Consider the following 25,033-nt stretch of genomic DNA (forward strand, 5'->3'; position numbering starts at 1 on the left):
TGAGTTTGGTGACAAACAGATACAAATCACAGTAGTTATGAAGGACCACCTATTCTTTACATATGGTACCTCAATGTAAAAGACAGTTCATCATTCACACCGGGTGCCCTGTTGAGATGTGGACGGTGAAAAGTTTATTTGTTCAGTTCTGGTTTTGCAGTTCATGTTCAGGGAATGATGGAGTTTATGTTCCACTGACTTGGATATTTATGAGGATTTTGAACATGTGATTTTCTCATTTTCTCCTTTTCCCTTGGATATTTAAAGGAAGAGGGTGGAAGTCTAACAAGTATCATTTAAAAATAAGGTTTTATGAGAAGCTACTGAGAGGAGGACTGGGGTTTTTTGTGAAATTCACCTTCACCAGGTCAAAGTCACTTTTTGACCCAATTGCTGGCCATAGCTTTTGTAACTAGACTTTTCAAGCATGAAGCGCTACACTACGGTGTTGCGAGAAGATAAGTAGAGCCTGTTTTTACTCTCAGTGGGGTAGGTGGACTTATGGCCACTGCTTGGCCACCTTGAAGACTGTGGAAAAACAGAATATACTCAGAATCAAATGACCTGCTAGAAATGTTGTGGCAACTTGTAACAGTCTACTTATAATACACAACATTAATATACACAGTTAGATTTAAAAGTGTCACGGACTTGCTAACTACCATTTAATGCATTCACAGGTGAACTAGAGCATTTTTCTTATTCTGTACATGTAGTGAATCTCCTTTTGGGATTTTCACCATTCATTTTCTTTTCAAGAACCACCAGTACATATGAGTATCCTACCACAACATCTGTGTGGTAGTTAATCCGTATTGTCATCTTAATATTTAATCAAATTGCACCTTATGTGAAAGCTATTGTTCATATTGTTAAATCCATAAATAACTATGCTCTGACTCTGCTGCCCGTTCTCACAGTGTGGCATTTCCTCTCATCTCGTATCACTTTCACATGATATGATATTGGTTTGATAAGAGATCTAATAGACGGTGTTTCCAACCATCATCACAATCCAACACAGGAATGTATTTTAAAAGAATGATGTTTCATTCCTCAAATATAGTTGCAGAGACTTGGAAAATTGTTATATTGCTCTAAAGCTGGTCTTGCAACATGTGGCAATCCAGAAGCTTAATAACTCGTTACACATCTTTCTGTATGGGAAATCCCTGCAATAGGAACTGACATTTAAAAGCAAGAAAAGGAGCAAGTGAAAAAAAGTGTGAAGGAAAAGGGATGTTTACAGAGTGGGTAGATGAGGGAAACCAGAGAAGGGTGAGACATAGTTTTGGTCTGTGGTATGAATTCCATACTTAAACTAGAATGCTAGCAGCATGAACATGGAAACTGAGATGTCTGGAGAGCCCTGCTGGGTGCTGACCAACAGCGGTTTCAGACAGTACTCTTCTGTTAGCTCACAGTCTGCTTCACTTCTTTGAAGCTGCAAACTTGGCAACAAGTAAAGTCCCCAGAAAAAATGTAGTCACACTCCTGCTGATATTTTGCTGCCTATGGGTGGAAAACCCTTTCAAAACAAAAATGTAAAAAAAATTCTCATTCTGTTACACACACAGCCTTTTTAGCCTTGTGGGAATACACACACACACTTGCTCATACAGTCGATTGGTGTTTCTGTCAGTATCTGAGCTACGACTAGAATTTCACACCAGCAAAGTAGAATCCACACATCCACACCACACCATCCATTTTTGCACCTTTCTTCAAGGTACAATCTGTCATTCTGGGATGGTGGTTCCCTGAGTTATTGCTTTTCAGTGTTGTGTTTAATCATCTTTCAGTTTGAGTTAATATTTAATATGTAATTAAAGATTACAATAAGGTAAGCACCTGTAATTCAGATGAAAAGCTCATATAATTATTCATCTCTACTTTCAAAAGCCCTAAAAGTTTTCTTTTTCTTTTTAAAGTGAGCCTTTAGTCACTACCTAGATGCAAAGTATTTGCACCAGGGAAAGTACATAAATCAGCTTCAACCATAAACTGGCTGAAGTTTTCAGAAAGTGAAATGTTGAAAGCAAGAGGGTCCTAACAAATTTAGAAGTGTCTGGTGTGGTACAGTTTTTATATATAAGAACTTGTATACAGATTTTAATGAGACCATATTCCACAGTGTTTATCTTGAGGGCGGTGGAATCTGATTATGGATGCAGATGTGGTACTTTGGTCCCCAGAGAATAATCAGATGGACCAGTGCAGCCTATTTCTGTTTACCTAAGCATTTTTCTTTCAGTTATACAAACACCCAACTAAAAACATCAAAGTACCTCTAAATTATTAGGTCCCCAAGGGGACATGTTTTCAAACGAGCTCTTTCACCCAATTAGACGGCATCAGCAGTGTGGCACTGCCACTTTACGCCTTAGGCTGATGCTTTTTTTTAACTGGTGGGTGGGTCAGCTACATAAGTCTTACAATGCATAGGGGTATTAGCATATTTTCAATCAATGTGCTGTCATTATGCTACACAGAGCTTAACTGAACCATACCAACTGTATTATTTTAAATTCTTTCATTATTTTCTTATGTTGCTCAATCATTCCTTGAATTTTAAGCCTACTGAATGTTGCCGTTTGACTGGCTTCCCATATTCTTTTTGAACCCTAATTATTTCCAGTAGAAGAAGACCAAGACAAAGCTGGAGGACTGCTGTAAAAGAGTCATATGTTTGCAAATTACGTTCCTTTACTTAGACACATCTCACATCACATGACAGCATTTCCTCGGTGCCTCTGGAGCTAAAGCTTAATTTACCACTCTCCAATAAAGCCAGTGTGTAATTTAGATGCACTCTGGAGGAGCTGGAACACAGCTGAGGAAACATTACACAGCTATAAATTAAAAAAAGAACAGCACCAGCAGAAGCTCATTACAAAACCTGAAACCTGCTCCAGTTTACTGTGACATTGATGGTTTTCTATAAACATCTATTTTCACTGTTATGTAAGGTGTCAATTTTTTAACTAGCTACAGATTCAAACAACCTTGATTTTGTTAGAGAACACGAACAAAAAAGGTTTATTTTCCAGAAACACACTACACCTTCACTGACCAGTTCACCTTCAGTTCTAAATGTGAATTAGAATTCTTTTGCTGTCATTATACAAAGTACAACACAATGATAAAGTGGCTACACCTTGCAAAAAAAAAACAAAAAAAAAACAAAAGAGAAAAGCAAAGAAAAAAACATACAGTAATTTACACAGTAAATATAAAGACATACCACGTATGGTGATGAGATTATGGATAGTGACAAAAAGCAGGTGCATGTATTTTGAAGTTTCACTGTGATTTAATCAATAATGGACAATATTACACAGAGTATTCTAATAATTTAAGATATTGCTCATTGGGAGTTTTCCCTTCCCACAATCTTCTGAGCTGTGTTGATGATCTGCTGAATCCTGCTCCCCTCTGCTTCGGTACAGCCCCTGTACCATGCAGTGATACAGCATGTCAGCACACTCTCTGTGGAGGAGCAAGTCTCTGTTGTGTCTTTCTTGTGACTGCTGAGGTATTTGGAGTTCAGGATAGGTCAACAGAGATGATGGTACCCAGGAATTTGTGGCCATTGCCACAATTGATGTTGAGAAAGCTTCAACTCAGGGCTGTTCCTGAAGTCATAGGTGATTTCCTTTTTTCCCCTTTGCTCAGTGTCAGGTTTTTGGTGAACTCCAAGCTGAAAATTTCAGAATCTCATCTTTGACATGGCTTGGACATGGACATGGCTTCTTCTTGTAATAAGATTAAGCCACATGTTATCTTTTGTCAACCAACCAACAGATGGCATCAATAGACCCAGTTATGAAAATCTATGTCGTTCCAAATAGTGCTGAGAAAATACATGTAAAAATATGTAAAGGATTTAAATCTGAAAATCCTTTGAAAACAAATATAAGTGTCCCAGAAAATGAAATAAATTGGGTTCTTTTTATAAAACATGCAAAATGTCAAGGTTTAGTTATAAACAATTTTACATGACTTCATCCAGCTCACCTACTGTGGCTAGTCTGCCTCACATAAATGGTACCCTAGCAACCTCAGAGAGCACAATGACATCACAGGGAAAACAAACCCTCAACAGCTCTGAGTTCAGCAGTCGCTGGTAAAGTCATCATAAAGGCTGCTTTGGACACTCTCTGAACGTTTTATTGCTTTATATCTCATGTTGAAAATAAATGATAAACTTGTTGGGGTGATTTTGTTTCAAGTACAATGATGAAAATCTGCTTTCTATTTAGTTTGCTTTAAATATCTGGAATCTATGGGCTTTGTAAAGTGTTGTTTAAGGTTTAAAACATATTAGTATCTAATTCGTGTTTGTCTGTGAAGGTTCTCAGTCATCCAGGTCATCGTAGTCAAAGGAGCTTGCAAAGAAAAGCGTCTGGACTTCTTTAAGTTACTTGGAGACGTTTCACCTCTCATCCGAGAAGCTTCTTCAGTTCTAAGGTCAAATGGTGGGGAGTCCCAGATATAAACCTAGTGGGAGTATCCCCCCACAGAGGGACAAAAGGACCCCCTGATGATCCTCTAATCACATGAGCCAATGTGTGAAAACGGGTGTGGGTCCCAATCAGCCAGAGTTTCGGGTGAGCTCATTGTGAAACCTGACCCCACCTTATCATGCAATTTCCTGAGGTCAGATGGCCCAGGATGTGAGTGGGCGTTAAGGCGTCTGGGGAGGGAACTCGAAACTGGATTATAGGTGGCAGACAGTTGGTTTCGTCAACCCCCGCTTCTGTTCAAAGATGGTCGCTCACAGTGGACATAGATGGCTTCTTTCACTCCTCTTTCAAACCATCTGTCCTCTCTGTCCAAAATGTGAACGTTGGCATCCTCGAAAGAGTGACCTTTGTCCTTAAGATGCAGATGGACTGCTGAGTCTTGTCCTGTGGAGGTGGCTCTTCTATGTTGTGCCATGCGCTTGTGAAGTGGCTGTTTGGTCTCTCCGATGTAGAGGTCTGAGCATTCCTCGCTGCACTGTACAGCATACACCACATTGTTAAGTCTGTGTTTAGGCGTTTTGTCTTTCGGGTGAACCAGTTTTTGTCTTAGTGTGTTGCTGGGTCTGAAATACACTGGGATGTCATGCTTGGAGAAAACTCTCCCCACCTTTTGACCTTAGAACTGAAGAAGCTTCTCGGATGAGAGGTGAAACGTCTTCAAGCAACTTAAAGAAGTCCAGACGCTTTTCTTTGCAAGCTCCTTTGACTAATTCATGTTTGTTTGTTACACTGGGCTTTTAGCACATCTAGCCCCCACCTTTGTGGGGACCAGATGTGACACTCTCTGGCCTGCCCCTTGGCCTGCCTGCTGCATTCTTTGTGCACACAGGTCTGTGCTGAGCACACAGAGACACTCTGTCAAATATGCCTGGTATCCCTCACTGGCTAGCTTCTAAAAGAGAGCTGTTGTTCATATTTTTCAAATCTCATGCTATTCACCCTGCTCTCCTGGTCAGTGGGTTTGGAGATTACCAAACAAACTTTAGCACCCTCATGAGACTTTAAAAGTAAAAAAATATGCCACTGCTGACCAGAGATGGGCAGTAACGCGTTACAAGTAGCGCGTTACTGTAATCTGATTACTTTTTTCAAGTAACGAGTAAAGTAAGGGATTACTATTGCAAAAATGGTAATTAGATTACCGTTACTTCCCGTAGGAACGCTGCGTTACTGCGTTACTAAAACCGTGATTCTTTTTGCGAGAATGTCTCATGACAGTGACGTAAGCGAGTGCGCCGTTAGTGACAACAGCTGTGTGCAGATCAACAGTGGATCACATATCGATTGTGGGAGAGAGTATGAGCGTGCAGCGTTTAAAGCGTGGAAGTACTGACCTTACCTTTGAGTTTGATTCTATAAAAAGTGACAAAAACATTAGCGTCCATCATGCGTGGGAAGAAAACTTCTTTTTACAGCGAAAAAAACCCCTAAACTTCCGAGCAAGCACCGAGTGCGCTACGACGTAATGCGCAACTGACCGCGGCACACCTGCACCAAGGTAAACCTCCGCCTACCCTCAGTCCTGCTTTACAGGTGAAAATAGAGCAACAGGACTGCTAGTCTTTGACTTTATTTATTTTCTGCTGTGTTTTACTTGCATCTATTTGAAAGAGTGAGTGTAAACACAAAAAATATTTTATTTTATGCACTGGAATGTGTAGAAAATAGGTTTAAATGTTAAACTAATTTATTCAAGTCAGAGAATGTTGCATATAATAAAATGTTTGCTTGATGCATAAAGTTAAAAGGTTAAAACTAATAAAACAAGTTAAAAAAATCGACTTTTCCATTTGATTACATTTTGTATGATGGAGTATGCAGAAAAAGTAGAATTGGGCTGAAAGCTCTATCGCTTTATCACCTATTCAGGTTGTAAATCGTGTTTTTAAAAAGTAACTAAGTAACTAAGTAATTAATTACTTTTGAAAATAAGTAATCAGTAAAGTAACGGGATTACTTTTTGGGGAAGTAATCAGTAATTAGTTACTGATTACTTTTTTCAAGTAACTTGACCAACACTGCTGCTGACAGGTGCGAGCAGCAAAACACATAACAAGAAATGTAGATATGTGTTACCACTTTGTATTCATAGCAGCTTTTTCCTATTACCTGGCTTATAGCAGGCCTTCTTGCCTCATTAGTACATGTAAGCAGATTGGTTCCTTAAACCGAATCATCAGGAGGTTGCGTAAGTGATAGCTAGTGATGTTGGGTAAATTCAGTTTTGATTTGAGATGAGGCTGCTACATACAACAGCTGAGCTAATTGTCATTTGACTTTCTCCATGCATCTTGCTGTGTAATCACAATGTCAAGTAGTATCAACACAGGAACACACATTAAACCACCACTGATTGTGCTGATTATTATGAATAATCTGGGTAGTTTTTACATAAAAATACTCACCTATATCAGTAATGACAACAGTTACTTGGAATTTTAAAAAACTTAATTGAAGAAACAAACAAAAAATGTTTTAACAATTCAAGACAACACATTGCAATTATAGGTATTGTAACAATTCATAAATGGTTATACTTGTGGTCATGGGAGGCATGAACTAGGCCACATAAGTAAGAACTGTAATACACAGTGTAAGTAAACAGCTGTACTGATGGTTTGAAATATGCATGTAAGCACTTTTAAAGGTATAACTTTACATTGTTATTAATTCTATATGTGACACCGAGCACAGTTACAATCATGTTGCATTTACTCTAAGATATATAGTTACAGTGTCATTACATATGTATTCAAAATCTGGAAAAACTTTTGTTCAGCACTTCTGTTGGTGCATCAGTCCTCATTTATAAGCAGTCGTACGGAGAACAACACTTCCACTAAATTGTGACAAATGGATGGATTTGTGGAAAAATCTGTTGCGCAAGCCAAGTAGTGTTTCTGGGTCATTCAGTGATGCAAATGCCAGACCTCAGACATGAACAGTGATTTGTAGCAATGCAGAGACAAATGCTGTTGCTAGGAAAACATCATAGGAGCAACAAACTGGAGCCTGACATGGAATGAACTACATCATTCACCGGTACAAACTCGGAGCCAGTTGGATCCACTGATGGTCTTGTATTCATGCCATTTCAATGCAGACAGTCAGCACACCTGTACTGGACACATGGGGATAATGAGAAATGAAGAATGTGCTTAAGTTAGCAGTATGACTCTGAGACCATTTCATAAGAGTTTTATCATAAATATGTAATGGCAGCAAATATTGTTTCATCCTTGATAAAAGCTATATATGCTGTAGCTCACTATTTTTAGCTAGACCAGTCTACCTCTATATGATCTCTATATGATCTGTGTCAAGTTGGTCAAGGTGGATAACCATATGGAAGGCAGACCCACGGGAAACTACACAGAGCAGCACACAAGTAGGAGTGGTAGCTAAGAAAAACCTTACACTGTCAAAACAAACTGTAGCCCACACATTTCAACTTTGTGGAGAGAGACCAATTTGAAAGCCAGCCAAAGAAAATGCATACATATACACATGCGCACATAAAGGCAAAAGACTGTGTCAAACAGACCACAAGCAAGGACCACCCCCACTGTTTTTCTTTCTCTCGCGCTGTAGTAAGAAGTTTTTGTCTAACGTCTTTAAACCTGTCATCATGACAAAGTGATCAAACATACAGTAAACTGTTAGCAAAGGTCAGAGGTCAAAGTTCAGCGTCAACTTGCCTGTGCATCAACCAGGCAAGGGGAGCATCTTCACACAGCTTTAAGACCTCGTTGTTAAAAGTTTGATATTTTCCTGAAAACAAGACTTTCTTCCATTCTGTCCAACTCCATTCAAAGTTACCACAACCTCAGAGGTCTTAAGCTTTTGCCTAAAGCAGTTTTTCTCTATCTGCTCTCAAGTTTTTACCACAGGGTGAAAAGAATAGTTTGACGCTGCTGGTATGTTAGCAGTGTTTACGTTTGTGGTTGATCGGAAGACTATGCGAGTGAACAGAGGGGGATAGTGTTGCAAAAAGCTCAAGTCTTGTGTTATGCTTTGTGTTATGCTTTTTCCTCTATTTTAGGTTTTGTTTTCAAATATTTAACTTTTGTAATTATCTATTAATTACTTGATATATTTGAAGACGTGAAATAGTGTCTGTTCAATGGAATTGAATGAATAGTCACTTGAAGCAAACCTCTGATAAAATTCTACAAAGTTTATAAGAAACTGTCAGTTGATCACAACCTACATGCTAAAGACACAAAAGTCGCCATGATCTGTCATATCTGCAGGTGTAGGTGCATGCCAGGTAGAGTTCTGGACCCAAAAATGCTGGACTGAACTAAAAAATTGCAGCTTTAATGCTGGAAAAACAGGCCACCCAAAAATAAAAGGCAAAGGACAAACTAAACAGGCACAAAACATAAAATAAACTGATTCACTGACAGGAAGGAAAACAGGTGGACAGAACAAACACCTGCTATGCATGAGAACATGACAGCGAACATAGACAAGGGAAACACAGACAATATGTACACAAAGAGGATAACGAGGGAAGCAGTCACAGGCGGGAGCACAACTGACACTAATCTGAGTGATGTGACAGGGGAAGCAAAACTGAACATAATACACAGGAAGCAGGAGATTATCAAAATAAAACAGGAAGTACAACCACTGAGACTAAGACACGTGGGTTTGACATGGGACCGGAGAGAACAGAAGGACGTGGGTACATGACTGCGAAGGCTGAAAGACACCGATATGAGACTAGGAAGACTGAGCTCCAGAGACACAAAAACAGACTAGAACATAAACCAAAGCAAACACAAAAACTGGGTTGAGTACCTGGGACCATGTGGCTGTGTTCGGTGGGGATTTTCTCCTCAAGGCTGAGGGGTTTGCTGAATGAGGATTTGAGGCAAAATAATTTGGATTCTGTTTATAGTTTATGCATCTGAAACTGTCCAATAAACATTTTTCAGACATAGTTTTGACCAATATTCGGAGACAGTGAAGTTAAGTTAACCAAAACTGGAAATACTGCAAAGTCTAGTTGTTCTTAATTGTGGTGTGTTTTTGCATAACTGCCATTTTTGGTCTGCATCTTTAACATGTGATTTTGCCCATACAGTTCCCATACAAGGTTACAAAAATGACCTTTCTTGGAAGTAAGCTGTGATTCTTTTAAATAAAACTCTGCAGTGGGTAGTGCTGACTAACTTATGTCAGACCTGAGTTCTAAATTTTACATTTTATATCTATGAAAACCAAAGCCGAAAAAAGTGGGGAAACCAAAGAGACAGACAGATTAGTGTTAAACTGAAAAGAAGCATATGTAGATCCTGGGTCCAATCCAGGAGAACGCATGCTTGATTCAGTCCTGATCAAACCCAGATGTGACGAGAACATAGCTGCAGAAAACATGACTGGATAGAAATATGGCGGATTGGAAAAATGACCTTACATATAATATTTTAGTTTATAGAGAGTTTAGAAAGTTTTATTTGACTCCACATGACTAATAGATGTAGGCAAAACAAATTTAGAAAAGCATTTCTAGGAACTGAATACTGCTGATAATGCCAGTCTTATTCCAGACACAGGAAGTTGCAGCATTGTCATGCTAGCTTCTGGCATTCAGGAAAATGAAGGGCAGAAGGCATCAGAGTAATGTGCTAAACAGAGAAGTAAATATGGGCCTTTATAGCCAGTGCTCATCAGCAAATCATTCATGAAATTATAAAACACACCTTTCTAAATATCGAGCACAATATTCTGAAACTGTAACTGGACTGAACATCATTACTTGTGCTTATTATTTTTTAAATACTAATATTTACAGCTTAGGTTTTAGTGAGTAATTTTCTTATTTACTGTGTTTTTAAGGTACAGAAAATGTTTCTTTTAAAAATGTTGTTGAGCATGTGACATATAATTAAGATTATTAAACTTAGAACCCTTTAAAGTCTTCAAAACCCTTCATGAAAACAAATGCAGGTCACAAAACAGTATGGCAAGGCGGAGATGAGAATGGTTTGTTCTGGGGCGGATTATTGCCATCAAAATGGTAGTTTTGCCCAGATTTTTGTACATCTTTCAGTCAATCCCAGTGTGCATTCCCCAGTCATATTTTAAAAAGCTGGAATCTATTGTATCCTCCTTTGTTTGGTCGGGTAAGGTTCCTAGAATTTCCAAAAAACATCTTGTTAAACATAAGACTTGTGGTGGCCTTGGACTCCCAAATTTTAGATTATATTATATGGCTGCACACTTAAATATTTTTTCATTTTGGCGAAGGTGTACTCCAGGTGCTGATTTGGAAGGACAACCTTCATGGTTGATGATGGAACACCTGTCTTGTAGACAAACTTGTCTTCCAGCCCTGCTTAATAGCCCGATAAAAGTGAAGAATATGGCAGAAATCCTGTGATTCAAAATTCAGTTAAGGTCTGGAACCAACTATTGGGCACAGTAAAGGCTCCTAAAATGTATTTGGATTCTCCAATATGTAACAATCATGCCTTCAGGCCCGGGCTGGAGGACATCACGTTTGTGACATGGCAGGGAAGAGGGATTTGTTCTCTCAAAGATATTTACATTGATGGACATTTTCCATCTTTTCAGCAATTGAGGGTGAAATTTAATCTTCCTAATTCACATTTTTTCAGATTTTTACAGTTAAGACATTTCATCAAGGCATCTATTCCACAATACAATTTGATTCCTCGAAACTCAGTGCTTGACAGCTTCATGTCAGTTGAGCCCTATACTAGAGGTGCTGTGTCTCGCTTTTACAGGGCCTTACTAGATATATACAGTCCTTCATCTAATACTTTTAGGGAGCAGTGGCAGGAAGTCCCATGTACCAGTCATTAGCCTGATGGATAAACTTAAGTGAAATATACTCTGTCTTAACATTCATGTATGCTGTATTACCACCTTGTTGACTTGCTGTCCACCTTCTATTGTGTTCTTTTGAAGGTGATTGTTGTATACTGCTCAATTATAAAATCAATAAAAATATATTGAAAAAAAAGAAGAATGGTTTGTTCTACTATTTATTTATTTACTTATTTGTTTATTTATTAAAAGGGTCGTGATGTTTGTTTGTTTGTTTGTTTGTTTGTTTGTTTGTTTGTTTGTTTGTTTGTTTGTTTGTTTGTTTGTTTGTTTGTTTGTTTGTTTGTTTGTTTGTTGTTTTCTAAAAGGCATTTGGACCAGACTTAAAATATCTCATCACAGATGGCTGGTGTTTCTTCAGGCTCTGACTCCAGAAGAGGGAAGTTAGAAGGTGAGCCTCTCTAAATGGACACGTTTATTTCACATCATGGAACACGGTTATAACCGTTGCAATCAAAATGACATGGGAAGGCACTGAGTTCAAATTCTGAATGGAGCTCTGAGCGGTGGAAAAGTTTTACATCAGTGAAGCAGCTGCCAAAAACCCCTTGATATTGTTTCACAATGGAAGAAAAGGTATTACTGCCATATGCCTCCCAGCCGTTCTTTTTTGTTGTTCTTTTTTATTTTTTCCTGTGTGTGTGTGTGTGTGTGTGTGTGTGTGGGTGTGTGTGTGTGTGTGTGTGTGTGTGAGAGAGAGAGAGAGAGAGAGAGAGAGAGAGAGAGAGAGAGAGAGATTTTCCATTATCAAAATCTAAGCAACGCAAGATATTTTCAATGTTTGCTGAAAAACTGTAAACATGCTATATCATATTTAGGTGGAAGCTAGCGAGCTAACTCCCTGCTAACTTCTAACTCCGTTAAATGCCATAATTGTTACACCTGGTAGAGCAGCCACACTGATCATTTTATTACATACGAAAGAATTTAGACAGTTTTTCAACTCTCAGTGATCAAGCAGTGATCATTTGACTTATGGACCTGCAGCGGAGTTTGGGCCCAGACACAGCTAAAGACCGGATAGTTTTATAGAGAAATGTAAATAGCTATTAATATGTGTTGGTTATAATACAATGTGTTATTTGTCCCCTGACTGCAAAGACTTGGGAGAACAATTTAATAAAAATAAAAATTACTGCCTGAAAAAATGCCTATACAAAGTAGAAGCAGTGAAAGTTACAAAATAGTTGTAATTTAAATTAAAGGAAGCTAAAAAAAAGGGGGGGGGGGGGGGCGGGGGGAAGCTGATTCACTTGTATTATAGTTTTAAAAAATGGATTTATATTCAATTTAATGAATGTTTGTGTCTGATTACATAACTCTGGAAATGACACATGACAGGAAAGTGAAAGAAGAAGGCAACAAGGATAACTTCCTGACCTATACATCACTAGCAACTCACGCCCTGTTTTTCAAAACTTTGAAACTAGGAGGACCAGACAGTCTATATCTGGTAAGAATTGGAAGTATTAAAGAGCGAGGGACCATTAAACCCAAAAGACACCACGCTGGGACTTGATGTGGATTCACTGACAGAACGCAGGAGAACTTGTCAGGTGAAAAACAGAACCTTACAGCCTATTTTTAATAAAGGTGTTTAATTTAATGTTTAGCAAATTTTGAAATAATTCTGTAGCAGTCTTTGCTAAAATATACAAAAAACAGGTGTTAAAAATTGTGCTGGTGTATTGCACAGTGTTTGTTTTCATGAACATTGTGCAAAATGGCATCAGCAAAACAACGCTGTTTATTTCTGATGTTTTTAGCCACTTCCTCCATACAGCATGTGGCTACACAAAGATTCACTTTTTCATGATTAAGATTCTTGAGCAACTTAAAGAAAAACAACTTCCTCTCCCATTTTTTTTCAGGCAACATGGAGAGAAATACAGCTTTCCCCCTGTTCGCTGGCAATCACAGCCACGCCAACAGCACTTGCTCCCGTGACAATGTTTTGAAGAATGTGGTTTTTCCCATTCTCTACTCCTTTCTTTTCCTGGTGGGAATGTCACTCAATGGTATGGCAGTGTGGATATTTCTTCGCATCCCCTCGCAGTCTCACTTCATCATATACTTGAAGAATATTGTGGTTGCAGATGTCATCATGACCTTCACATTCCCTTTCAAGGTTTGCCACGCTTGCATTAGCAAATCTAAATGGGTTAAGGATTCATTGATGGTTAATTATAAAATTATTGGTATTTCATAGGTTATTTGTAAGTATTTTAATGTTTTTTCTCATCGTTTTAAGTTCTAAGAAATGATTATGAGCCTGAGTTGTAAATATAATTAAGCAAACAAATTTGCTGTTGGTAAGTCAGAATCATGAGTTCTGAACTACAAAGAAATCAAGCAAGAAGTGATTAGTTTTAAATTGTAAGCCCCTAATGAATAAACATCTATTAACTCTAAAGATCAGATTTTTAATAAGAGAGTTTCCTGTGAGAGAAAATTAAAAGACAGACAATTTATGAACCATAAATTTCAGGGTAATCCAATGAAAATAGGTTCCATCAAACTTAGAGATAGAATTTGTGGTTTGAATGTGGAATAGGTGTTTGACAGCACAAATGTTTGTGTTTCTGCAGGTGTTGTCAGACTCCAACATGGCGTCCATTGGCCTACGGATATTTGTGTGTCGAGTTTCCTCCGTGCTTTTCTACCTCAGCATGTATATCAGCATCCTCTTCTTTGGCCTGATCAGCATTGATCGCTGCAGAAAGACCCTTAACCCATTTAAGGGCACTAATTCAACTCGGCTGAAACATCGAAAACTCCTTTCGGGGGCCATCTGGACTTTCCTCGTAATTCTCTGTCTTCCCAATGTAATCCTAACAAGTAAAACCCCGACTTCTCGATATTTCCAGTGCAGCAAACTGAAGACAGAGGGGGGGCTACGTTGGCATGAGATAGTAAATCATGTCTGTCAAGTGATTTTCTGGGGCAACCTGTTAACTGTGATAGTTTGCTACACTCTAATCACCAACGAGCTGTACCGTTCCTACTCTCGCACAAAGTCTCACAGCACCGGAGGCTCGATATCTCAAGCTGCAAGTCGGGGAACAGTTAGAAAGCCTCACAAGGCCAAAAGAAAAATGAATGCAAATGTGTTCCTGGTTCTGGCAGTGTTCTTTGTGTGCTTTGTGCCATTCCACTTTGCCCGAGTGCCATACACAATAAGCCAGACCCGAGCCAAAAGCTTTGACTGCAAACTCAAGCTCTTCTTCTTTCAGCTGAAGGAAAGTACACTTTTCCTCTCATCCCTGAATTCTGTCCTGGATCCTCTCATCTACTTCTTTCTCTGTAAGTCCTTCAGGACCACTCTGTTTAATACCCTGCACCTACGTCCTGGTACTTGTAGCTGGCTAACAGGAAGAGGATCAGATACCGACATGTGCAGCTCCCCTCAGGGAAACTCCACTGCTAGTACATAAAATCACTGGACCTGAGAAAGACATGAAGGCATTTATGATGACGTATAGTAAAAAAGTCAACTAAATCCAAATTCAACTGTATGACATGCTGCAAGGGACAGATATAGTGATCTAAAGCCTGTCACTGGCTGTAGAAGAGTAAGCCACGGCCCATATTTGTCTTTATTACCAACTCATAATATTACAAAAATACTAATAGCATTAAACCATATATTTGATTTTACACAGTCTTTGAAAACAATGTGAATCAGCATTACCACAATGAGAAGCTGAAACGAATCAACACATGTTCGCAGTGTTGCCGATGTTTGCTTTTCTAGTCTTCTTCTCTGTCACTTTTTCTTACTTCTTCTTTCTACTTCTGTTGAAGTTGGACATAACATTTTGGGGATTTTTTTTTATTCTCACACTGTCAACAAAAGAAGAATTGAGAAGCAGTCATAATACTAACTTTAAGACTTCCAGAGAATATCTTACTGTGAAACTATAGCAAAAATCTGTATAATGAACCCTAAGTATTATATGCAATCGCCTTTTAATATACTGTGATGTCTTTATGCTGCACGGGGGTGCTTGCTGCTTGCATTAGCACTGAGTGAGATTTAAGGATAAGTAAACCATAGAGCAGATTATGCAGTCTTGTTATTATTGCTATTCTGAAGCATTAAATGAATTACAACGAAACTAAAGTTGGAATGGACATATCAGGGATCTCCAAAAACAAGCGCTGCTTTCTGTCATAACTGCATAGCAAAAAGATAGTTGTTTAAAAGGTTTGCAGAAACACATTATGAAACAAAAATAAAGGAAGTCAAGTGTTGATTACAGCTTTTCTGTGGCTTTTTCTCACACAGGCTACTATTCAACCCTGCATCGCTCTTTTGTAATTATTGTAGGACTGTCTACTTCTATAAAAATCTATTTAATTATTCACATTTCAAAACAATACCCAACTCAATTTTTTAAAAAAAGTCCAAAAGAGATAATACACATTAGTAATAAATGCTTGTAATAAAACAACCTCGATTTCCATCTTCATAAATCACTTCCCTCTGGCCTGAAAACACAAGGCCTACCAATATGTGTCATTTGAATCTGCTCACAGATTTGCATCTCTCTGGTTGAAAAGGCACATAGACACTTTCAATTCATTTTTTACTGCATTAATCTTTCATGTTGTGCAGTTTGGAGTTAAGGACTTGACCATTCCTTGTGGTGAGTGGCTTAACCCTATTTTCACTATTAGCTGAAGCTAAATATATATGTAGGACTGGTTAACATCAGAGTGATAAATCGTTCGTATGCTTAAATGTTGTTTGTTTAAAAAGAGCATAAGGTCTCTTTATGACTTAACAGTGCATTTGTATAGCTTCAGTTTTGTTTACCTGTGTCCCTGCGTGTCTCTGACTGAGAAAAACAATCAGGTCTGCTCACTCACACAGGACACGCGTCGGCTCTTCATGAATTCAAGCTGAAACATATTTACTGACATACATGTGTAACTCACTGAGAACAGAATCATGTTATTGCCATCACCAGGAACCAAACTGTCAGTAAGTACTTGACATGTTAAGGAACCTATGAAGCAAATGGTTTGTATTAGGCTGAAAGGGAAGCGCCTCAGTACACTTCACGAGATAAAGTAAGGTTGTGACTCAATGCATCTATAGGTGATTGCATGTGTTATGTACTGCATTCAGTGAGGCAAAAATAAAACCTTCAGTGGCAAAACAGCCATCATTCAGGATGCATTCAAATAGTGTGGGATAGCATTCAAAAACAAATCCAAGTAACAAATGTCTTCTAAACTATAAAAAATGTAAATCATGTCGAAGTGGGCAAAGTGGAAAAATTTACACTGCTACAAGTAATCTCGTTCCAGCTCATTTCACGCCCCATTCTCCACGTCAGACATGTCGGCCTTTGTGTGTTGTCATATCGCACATGAAATATCGCACTCTTGCATGATTCGCAGCTTATTTGTGTTTGCTTGTTGCACATACTGTAAATGCAGGCGTAGGTCCCCTCTCATGTCCAGTACTGCCATTCACTTAGCATGCACCTGGTGCATCGCATTAGTAATATTATAAGCTCTGAACTTAAAGAGACGCTGTGAGCATATGTCTGCTGCTACTTGCGTCTGTACAATTCATCTTTCAAATCATTGCGAGACAAGCCAATAACCTCTGGAGGGAAACTTCACAGATTTGGGGAAAAGAAGCATACATCTTCCTGTAGACAGCAATGTACTGCAAGTGTATGGAACTCCTCAGCCAAAAAACATCCAGGCTAGACTAGACTGGATTTCGACCAGACTAGAAAGCACTATGAGAGCAACTATGCACACAGTAACTACAGTTAGTCTGCACATCTGCAGTGTAATGAGGCCTTAGTGGGAGAGAAAGGTTGGTTTTGCCAAAAAAAAAAAAACAGACAAATGCTTAGTTTGATTTTGACCCCTATGTATTTTTTACCAGATATTGACGATGTCAAACAGCACAGAACACCTCTCCTCTGACTGTCGCTCTCCCAGCCTGGTGGCCTTCCACATAGTTCTCTTATATCTTTTATTCTTCATGTTTCCTATTGCATTATTACTTAATGGAATAGCAGGTTGGGTGTCTTTACATCTAGACTCCACTTCTACCTTCATAGTGTATCTGAAGAATCTGGTGGCTGCTGACCTTTTCATTACACTCATGATCCCACTAAAGGCAGCCAGCATGCTTCCGGGTGCAACAGTTGAGTTTAGGGCTTTCATCTGCCATTATGCTGGCGTCTCTTTCTACTGCTCTTCGTACACAAACATTGTATTAATGGGTCTCATCAGTTTGGACCACATTGTTCGACTACGTGGAAAAGTCCTGGGGCAAAATATGAAGTTCAGTGTAATAATGTCCACCTTGGTTTGGATTCTGTTGTTTGGTGGTACTGCTATTCCAAATATCTTTCTCACTGACCAGGTTCCTGCTACTCAAACTGATGATTTATGTACGTCTTTGAAACCCCCAGCTGGCAAAAACTTCCATAAATATGTGGTTTTATTTATGGAGATTCTTTTCTGGTGTGTCAACATACTGATTGTGTTTTGCTATATCTGCATTACCATGAAAGTGTTGCAGTCCTTCAGAAACTCTGGGAGCAATAACAGACGGGGAAAGAAGAAAACCAAGCTGCAAGTCTTCTTGATCCTTCTTATTTTTTGGGTGTGCTTTGTGCCACTCCACATAATATTCCTATGACACAAAATGAATTCTCTGACACTGATGTCTGCACTCCAACATGGTTAAAGATAGTCAGTGAATTAGCCACCTGGATGTCTGCTATCAGTGCCTGCCTAGACCCTCTTCTCTACATCTTCCTGTGCAAGGAGTACAGAGGAAAAACTAGTGGAGATGAAGAAAAGTATCTGTGCTGGTGTTCATTCTAGTGACAAAAATGTGATGTCACAGTAAACAAAGTGGGACAAAGGCTATTTTCTGTATTTGTGAACCTTTAAAAACTGAGATATAAGTATTTGATCTTTGGTAAAAAAAAAAATAAAAAAAAATTGGGTGAGTGTTTTATGGTAAATTTATTAAAATCTGACTTACTCAGAAAACAAAACCATAGCACGCACTTTTGATCTTTAAAGTTTGTATTGTACCACCCTCTAGTGCCCCGATAAGGATCAGCATCTATTGAGAGTGAAGGTCCCCCAACAGAAATAAGACAATGCATAGATAGATTAATAAATGTTATGTTGCTTGCAAAATAAGTACAATGCACTGTAAATTTACAGTTCTATTCTAGCTAATCAAAGACTCAGCAAATCTCAATTTGCCTTTTGTTTTAATCAAAGCTGTGTGTTTTTTATACATACATGTGCTGGTTATTCTACATATGTATATAAATATACAGTTCAGATTATTTCGGGACCACTTAAATCACAGACTGGAGCTTTAACAATGAAATATTCAAGTTGAAAATCTTCACTTAGATTAATTTTGAAATTTGTTGAGAACCAAAATCATCAACTCTGGATTCTAAGGGCTGGGTTCAAAATCACACACACACACACACACACACACACACACACACACACACACACACACACACACACACACACACACAATTCAAATTTTTAAAAAAAAATGTTTTACTTACATAAACACGTAAATTCAGTTTCTTATTTTCCCGATATATATAACAATAACAATATATGTTTTTATAAGTTTTTTATAGTTTTCTAAAATATTTGTGTCTTCTTTTTTTGTGACAGCTGGACTAATTAATGTGTTAAGCAATGTACATCTTCTTTGAATGGGTGAATATGTGGATGCTTAGACAGATGGATAGATAGATGTAGTTTATCATTCATTTCAGTGTTTTAACTCAATTATCATCTGTTGCTTTGTTTTTCACACACCATAGAAAGATAACTCGGCTTTATATAAATGCATTTTTGCCGCACAAAAGAATGTAATTGTGTCTTTTATTATAAGAGCTAAAGTGCTACTGCTAAGCGCTAACCACAAGAATTCTCATAAATCTTTTTTCAAGATATAATAAGATTACTGTTAAAGTGCACTATTGAGTTGTCAGAATGTAATTCATGTAATTCTTTTGTTAGAGTTAATTTCTTATTTAGAGACTTTTATAGCCTGTGTAATTTTTTTCAAAATCTTTAATCGTTCTCTAAGGAATAAATGTGTATATGCAACTGTGTCCTCTTTGTTCTTCAGCACAAGTCCGCTCTCAGCACGATGAACTTTCTTGACAGCTGTTGCATTTCCTTTTGTTTAAGAAGACAACAAACTTGGCTGTAGGGCTTTTGTGTTTGCTTTAACATCTGATATCATGCTTTGGTCACTTGCTACATGATTGTCAATTTATTTCTTGAACTAACTAGTGCAATAAACAACCCATCGATGCAAATGCAATCAGTCTATTAAAAACACTGTAATAATATTTTTTCAGAAGAACGCTTATTTCCTACATCGGCAATAAAAGTCAAAACTATGATGAGTGGAGAGTAACTTTGAGGATGACGAGTTACATAAAACACGGGAGTTAGAGGTCTTTTCTATACACACCCATAAATGCTTCAATCTAAAAGTGAGGCAGATGTAGTGATGTGTGAAGTCTATATGCAGGCACTAAAAATCATGGGTCACCCTGACTACACTGGTTCACCCCATTGAATTTCAGGTCTAATCACAGTTTACACTGCGAGCTGGATTTATGGCATCTGTTTTGTTTCTCAGCAGAGAGCAATAAGCTGTTATTGTTTTTGCATGTGCTCTGATAAATTACCAGACTCACAGCTGAATTTGTTTGCCATGAAAATCAACAGTATTTCTTAAGCGCCTGCCATGTCAGTGCATTGTCAAGCATTATCTTGTGCCTTAGAAGAACCACTCAAGTCATCAACTGTAAGTAATTCTCAAGATGTGCTCTTATCTTTATTTAAGACTATAGTGTTCACTTTGGTAGCATAATCAGGGGTGACAAAAATAACCTCTCAACTAATTACTTCTCAAGAGCAGTGTAATAACACTGAATTTAGTCTACAGTTGTACACTGAAAGGATTTTTCTGTTCTAGTTTAGAATAATTCATTAAATATGTCCTGCATAGCAAAGTTAAACAGAGACTTTTCTGTAAGAAATATATATGTTTCTAAACCAACAAACATATTTAACCATTTAAACAATGTATAGAGTATTTCTTGGATTAGTTGTGTTTCTATCAAATCTCCTTTGTAAAGGCTATAAAGAGAATGAATTATCCTGCCAGGATAAGGATGCATATAATCTGTAGCATTTGGATTATAATGTATTTACTTTTTGATTAGCTTTCATAACTGGGAATTCAGAACAGTAATTAACACTGAATACAGTTATTGAAGGACGTCATTTATTTGTAATGGAAAATTGAAAATAAAATACTGGTAATAAATAAATGTATTTAAAACAACATAATAATACACCACTGCTTTTGCCCTGTTTAGCCTGCAGCTTGGACTAAGATAAGCAAGAGATAATGGATGTCACGTGGGATGCAGCCTTTCAGAGTAATCAGAGTGAGTAAAGAACTCAAAATATCAAAGTAATTAAAAAAAAGTCATGAATTGTTGAACATTAAAGTGGACTTGACACTTTACATGTATTAAGGCTAATTTACACCATGGAACCCTGCTCTAAAGACTGTCACTGTGTCACTGTAACAGAATCACTGGGTTGGTTTGTTGATTGGTTGCAGGTAATAGACTTGAATTAGTTTATGTTAGCTAACAGTAACAAAGCCAACAAGTGAGTGGAAAAAAAGAAAACTAAAATTGGAAAGCAGTCTATGCAGGGCTGTAATAAGGAATTTTAAAAAACCTGCAAAAAAAACAAAACAAAAAAGGATGCGCTGTTTACTTTAACTCTGTGTCTTTTAAGCAGTAATTTGTTTTTAGTTGCTGTCTAGCTGCACTGAAATGCAAAAATCTGTCTGTTAAACATGATGTTAGAGTTTGTAGAGCACTTTACAAATGAGGACCCTGTGGAGGAGATCCTGTTTGAGTCAGGTGCACCGAAGTCAGAAACTTGATTTTTCCTGTCATTTTTCCTATCCACTGGTGTACTAAGCACGGCAATACCCTGATGTTCACAACATTCGATCAGTGCTGTTTTATGCAATAACATTTTGTGGAATCTCAAACACATCCAAACAGTTTACAACATATCAGGTTACTACATTCACCACAAATAACCCTATAAGTTTCTTACCAAAGCATGATCAGGAATCCTAACATAAAAAAGTCCAAATCTAATTGAAAGAGAGGATTGTTTCCCTGCGGACACGCTGGTGGATATAAGGATTCCCAATTTTGCTTTGGTAAATGGCCTGTATTTGTATAGCGCTTTACTAGTCCCTAAGGGCCCCAAAGCGCTTTACACAACCAGTCATCCACCCATTCACACACTGGTGATGGCAAGCTACATTGTAGCCACAGCCACCCTGGGGCGCACTGACAGAGGCGAGGCTGCCGGACACTGGCGCCACCGGGCCCTCTGACCACCACCAGTAGGCAACGGGTGAAGTGTCTTGCCCAAGGACACAACGACCGAGACTGTCCAAGCCGGGGCTCGAACCGGCAACCTTCCGATTACAAGGCGAACTCCCAATTGGATCCTGTGCAGTAAATCAGCTGTTCCTAGGACTGCGCTCTTCTGGACAGAGATCTCCGATGTTGTTCCTGGGATCTGCTGGAGCCACTCGCCTAGCTTGGGAGTTTGGGGAACTGACTGCTCCGATTACCCCTGGGACCACTGTTACCTTCACCCTCACATCTTCTCAAGCTCTTCTCTGATCCCTTGGTGCTTCTTCAGCTTCTCGTTTCCCTTTTTCCTGATGTTGCTGTTATTTGGTACACTACGTCGATCACTACGGCTGTCTTCTGCTTCCTGTCTACCACTATCATGTCTGGTTGGTTAGCCACCACTATTTAGTCTGTCTGTATCTGGCAGTCCCACAGAATCTTAGCTCGGTCATTCTCCACCGCCCTAGGCGCGTCTCCTATTTTGACCTTGAGGTTTCCAGGCCATACTCGGCACAGATGCTTCTGTATACTAAGCCAGCTGAAACACCAAACTGAATGTCAGACTCCAGCTTGGCTCTCATCAACACAATCCTCATTTATAAATGCTCTACAAACCATAACATCATGGTTAACCGGTGGATTTTCCCATTTTAGTGCAGCTAGCTAGCAATGAAAAAACAATTAATGCTCAAGAGACAGACAGTGAAAGTGGACTTTTATATATAAATATAAAACTTATTGCTGCAGTCAAGGGCAGCATAAATTTGACCTCCTTACACTGCATATCAGTTCCAGTTTCCTTGTTTTTCACTCAGTTATTGGACCTGTCACTAGTTAACTTACATAAACCTATTTAAGTGTCTTAGCAGCAACTAAACAACTAACTAACCAGTGATGTCACTTTCTGTACTGGCACAAACTGGCACTAAACACATCCTGAAAGCTTTCACTTTAAGCACTTAAATCCAACTACACAGACAGTTTTAAATCTATAACAGTTTTTTTGTTCAGTAGCAATGATACATGTAGTGTTTCATGTCCATTCAAGTTGAATGCATTCAAGGAACAATCTGTTTAAAATTCATACGTTACTAAACAGAGTATATAGGGATTTTCTTTTCTGGAACTATGGCCGTTTAAAACATGTTTTCCTTCTCTAGGTGGAGCGATGCCAACTGAGACAGCTCAAAATGATTCAAAGTGCCAGAGTTTCACTTACAACCCAAATGTTATCCCAGCCCTCTACTATCTGATGTTCCCTTTAGCCTTGTTGCTGAATGGTGTAGCAGCCTGGGTGTCCCTACACCTTAAGTCCACCACCACCTTTGTGGTGTATTTGAAAAATCTGATTGCTGCTGACACTTTAATAACCTTGATTGTCCCATTCAAAATTGCATCTGACTTGTCGGGTGCATCACAAATTATATTCAAACTGTCATGTCGTTATTTCAGCGTCGTTATGTACAGTCTAATGTACATATGTATTGGTTTGTTGGGTTTAATCAGTGTAGACCGTTTCTTCAAAATCATGACACCCCACGTAAACTTTGGCCAGAATGTGACATTTAGCAAAGTGATAGCAGGCTTAGTCTGGATAACAATATTTGGAGTCTCAGGTTTACCAAATATAATTTTAACTAATAAATCACCCAACTCGACACAGGTCATTACTTGTATGCAAATGAAAGGAACAGAAGGAGTTGTATATCATACAAAAACAGTGATTTTTGTCAATATTTTCTTCTGGATTGTCAGTTTGGTCATTGTGGTTTGCTACATCTGCATCACAAACAAAGTCATTGAGTCATTTCGAAACTCCGGCAGCAATAACAACCATGGAAAGCAGAAAATCAAACTACGTGTTTTTCTTGTTATTATTGTCTTTTTTGTGGCGTTTGGACCATATCACATAGTCAGGATCCCATACACGTTTCAGCAAGTCAACTATGCCAGTAATTCCTGCTTGTTTGAACTGAGCAAATTTGCCAAAGATGCCAGCCTTTGGCTTGCCACCACAAACACATGCATAGATCCACTTCTCTATGTCTTTCTGTGCAGAGAGTTCAAAGAGAAACTGGTATCTTTGATGGCAGATGTTGCCATCTCACTTAAATTGGCTTCAGCACCAGACAAACCAGACACCACTTTGCAACAGACTAAATTCTGATAGATCTTACGAAATAGTATCCCCGATTAGATCGGCTCAGATGTTATTGCTGTATTGAACTTAATTATTCCTGTATTTATTAACATTTAATGGCATTATTTACTCTTTTAAATCGTGTAAAATTGTCCTTTTAGTACTAAATGTACCACATGAAGAGTTTGAAAAACTGTAACATGAAACGCAACAGAGTGAAGTGGTATTTTCATGCATATTTTATGTAAAGGTAGCACTTTAATCAGAAGGCGAATGGAGACAACGCAATTATCATGCAAATCATCTGTCTTTCATGTAGATGTTTTGTAATGACTGTGGTTAAAGTAAATAAGGTTCATGGCAATAAAGAGTTTGTCTAAAATACATTTTTGTATGATGTTAAGCATGTATGCAACAAGTTTATGTCCTACTGCATTGCTTACTAATTATTAATCTGCTAAAATATATGTCTGTATAGTCCATCTGATCTCACTGAGCTTTTACTTATATATTTTTCTTTGTGTGTGCCAAACTGACTGTTGGCTCATGGAATTATATTGTGTTTATCTGTCATGATATGTATCTACATGTGTGATGTGTGTTAAGCAACAACATCATTTGGAGACTTGTAATAGAAACATTTCTCAACTTGCTTTTGCAGCTGTCATAATTCTTGGTTCAAATCCAAACAAAATCCCACAGGAAGTTATTTTTGCAATGTTCTCAGAATGTCCTATTTTTAACAAGAAAGTGAGAGTGGAAGGGGATGGTCAATCAGTCAGTTGTTGTTGTAATTTGATACTATTTACAGAAAATACACGCTATTTCAAACAGGGGCAATTTATAATAATATCATTTACTTCCCAATTTTTTTTACATTAATGCATCATGGTAGAGCTTGCTTGCTTTCAAGTGAAGTCAGTCAGAGCAATGTGCAAGCTTTGCATGTTACTGTTGCCCACTAAAACCACAGCTGGTGGAGACTTTTTGAAACAAGGCGTAAG

The 25,033-nt window shown here is 38.2% G+C and overlaps 1 protein-coding gene across 1 annotated transcript; it reads left to right on the top strand.

Moving 5' to 3' along the window:
* The first annotated feature begins 12,796 nt into the window (after positions 1-12,796).
* p2ry12 (purinergic receptor P2Y12) lies at positions 12,797-15,643 on the top strand. Its single transcript, XM_026192506.2, has 3 exons — positions 12,797-12,943; positions 13,259-13,515; positions 13,976-15,643. The coding sequence occupies exons 2-3, from the start codon at positions 13,264-13,266 to the stop codon at positions 14,819-14,821; spliced, it is 1,098 nt and encodes a 365-aa protein (XP_026048291.1). The 5' UTR covers positions 12,797-12,943; positions 13,259-13,263; the 3' UTR covers positions 14,822-15,643.
* The last annotated feature ends 9,390 nt before the right edge of the window (positions 15,644-25,033 follow it).

This window comes from Astatotilapia calliptera, chromosome 14 (assembly GCF_964374335.1).
Source record: "Astatotilapia calliptera chromosome 14, fAstCal68.1, whole genome shotgun sequence".
NCBI lineage: Eukaryota > Metazoa > Chordata > Actinopteri > Cichliformes > Cichlidae > Astatotilapia > Astatotilapia calliptera.

What these genes read in the sequence shown, in the direction of transcription:
- p2ry12 (XM_026192506.2), top strand. Translation starts at nt 13,264, where the DNA reads ATGGAGAGAAATACAGCTTTCCCCCTGTTCGCTGGCAATCACAGCCAC. An exon ending in CCTTCACATTCCCTTTCAAG is followed by an intron (nt 13,516 to 13,975) that starts GTTTGCCACGCT and finishes GTGTTTCTGCAG; the next exon opens with GTGTTGTCAGACTCCAACAT.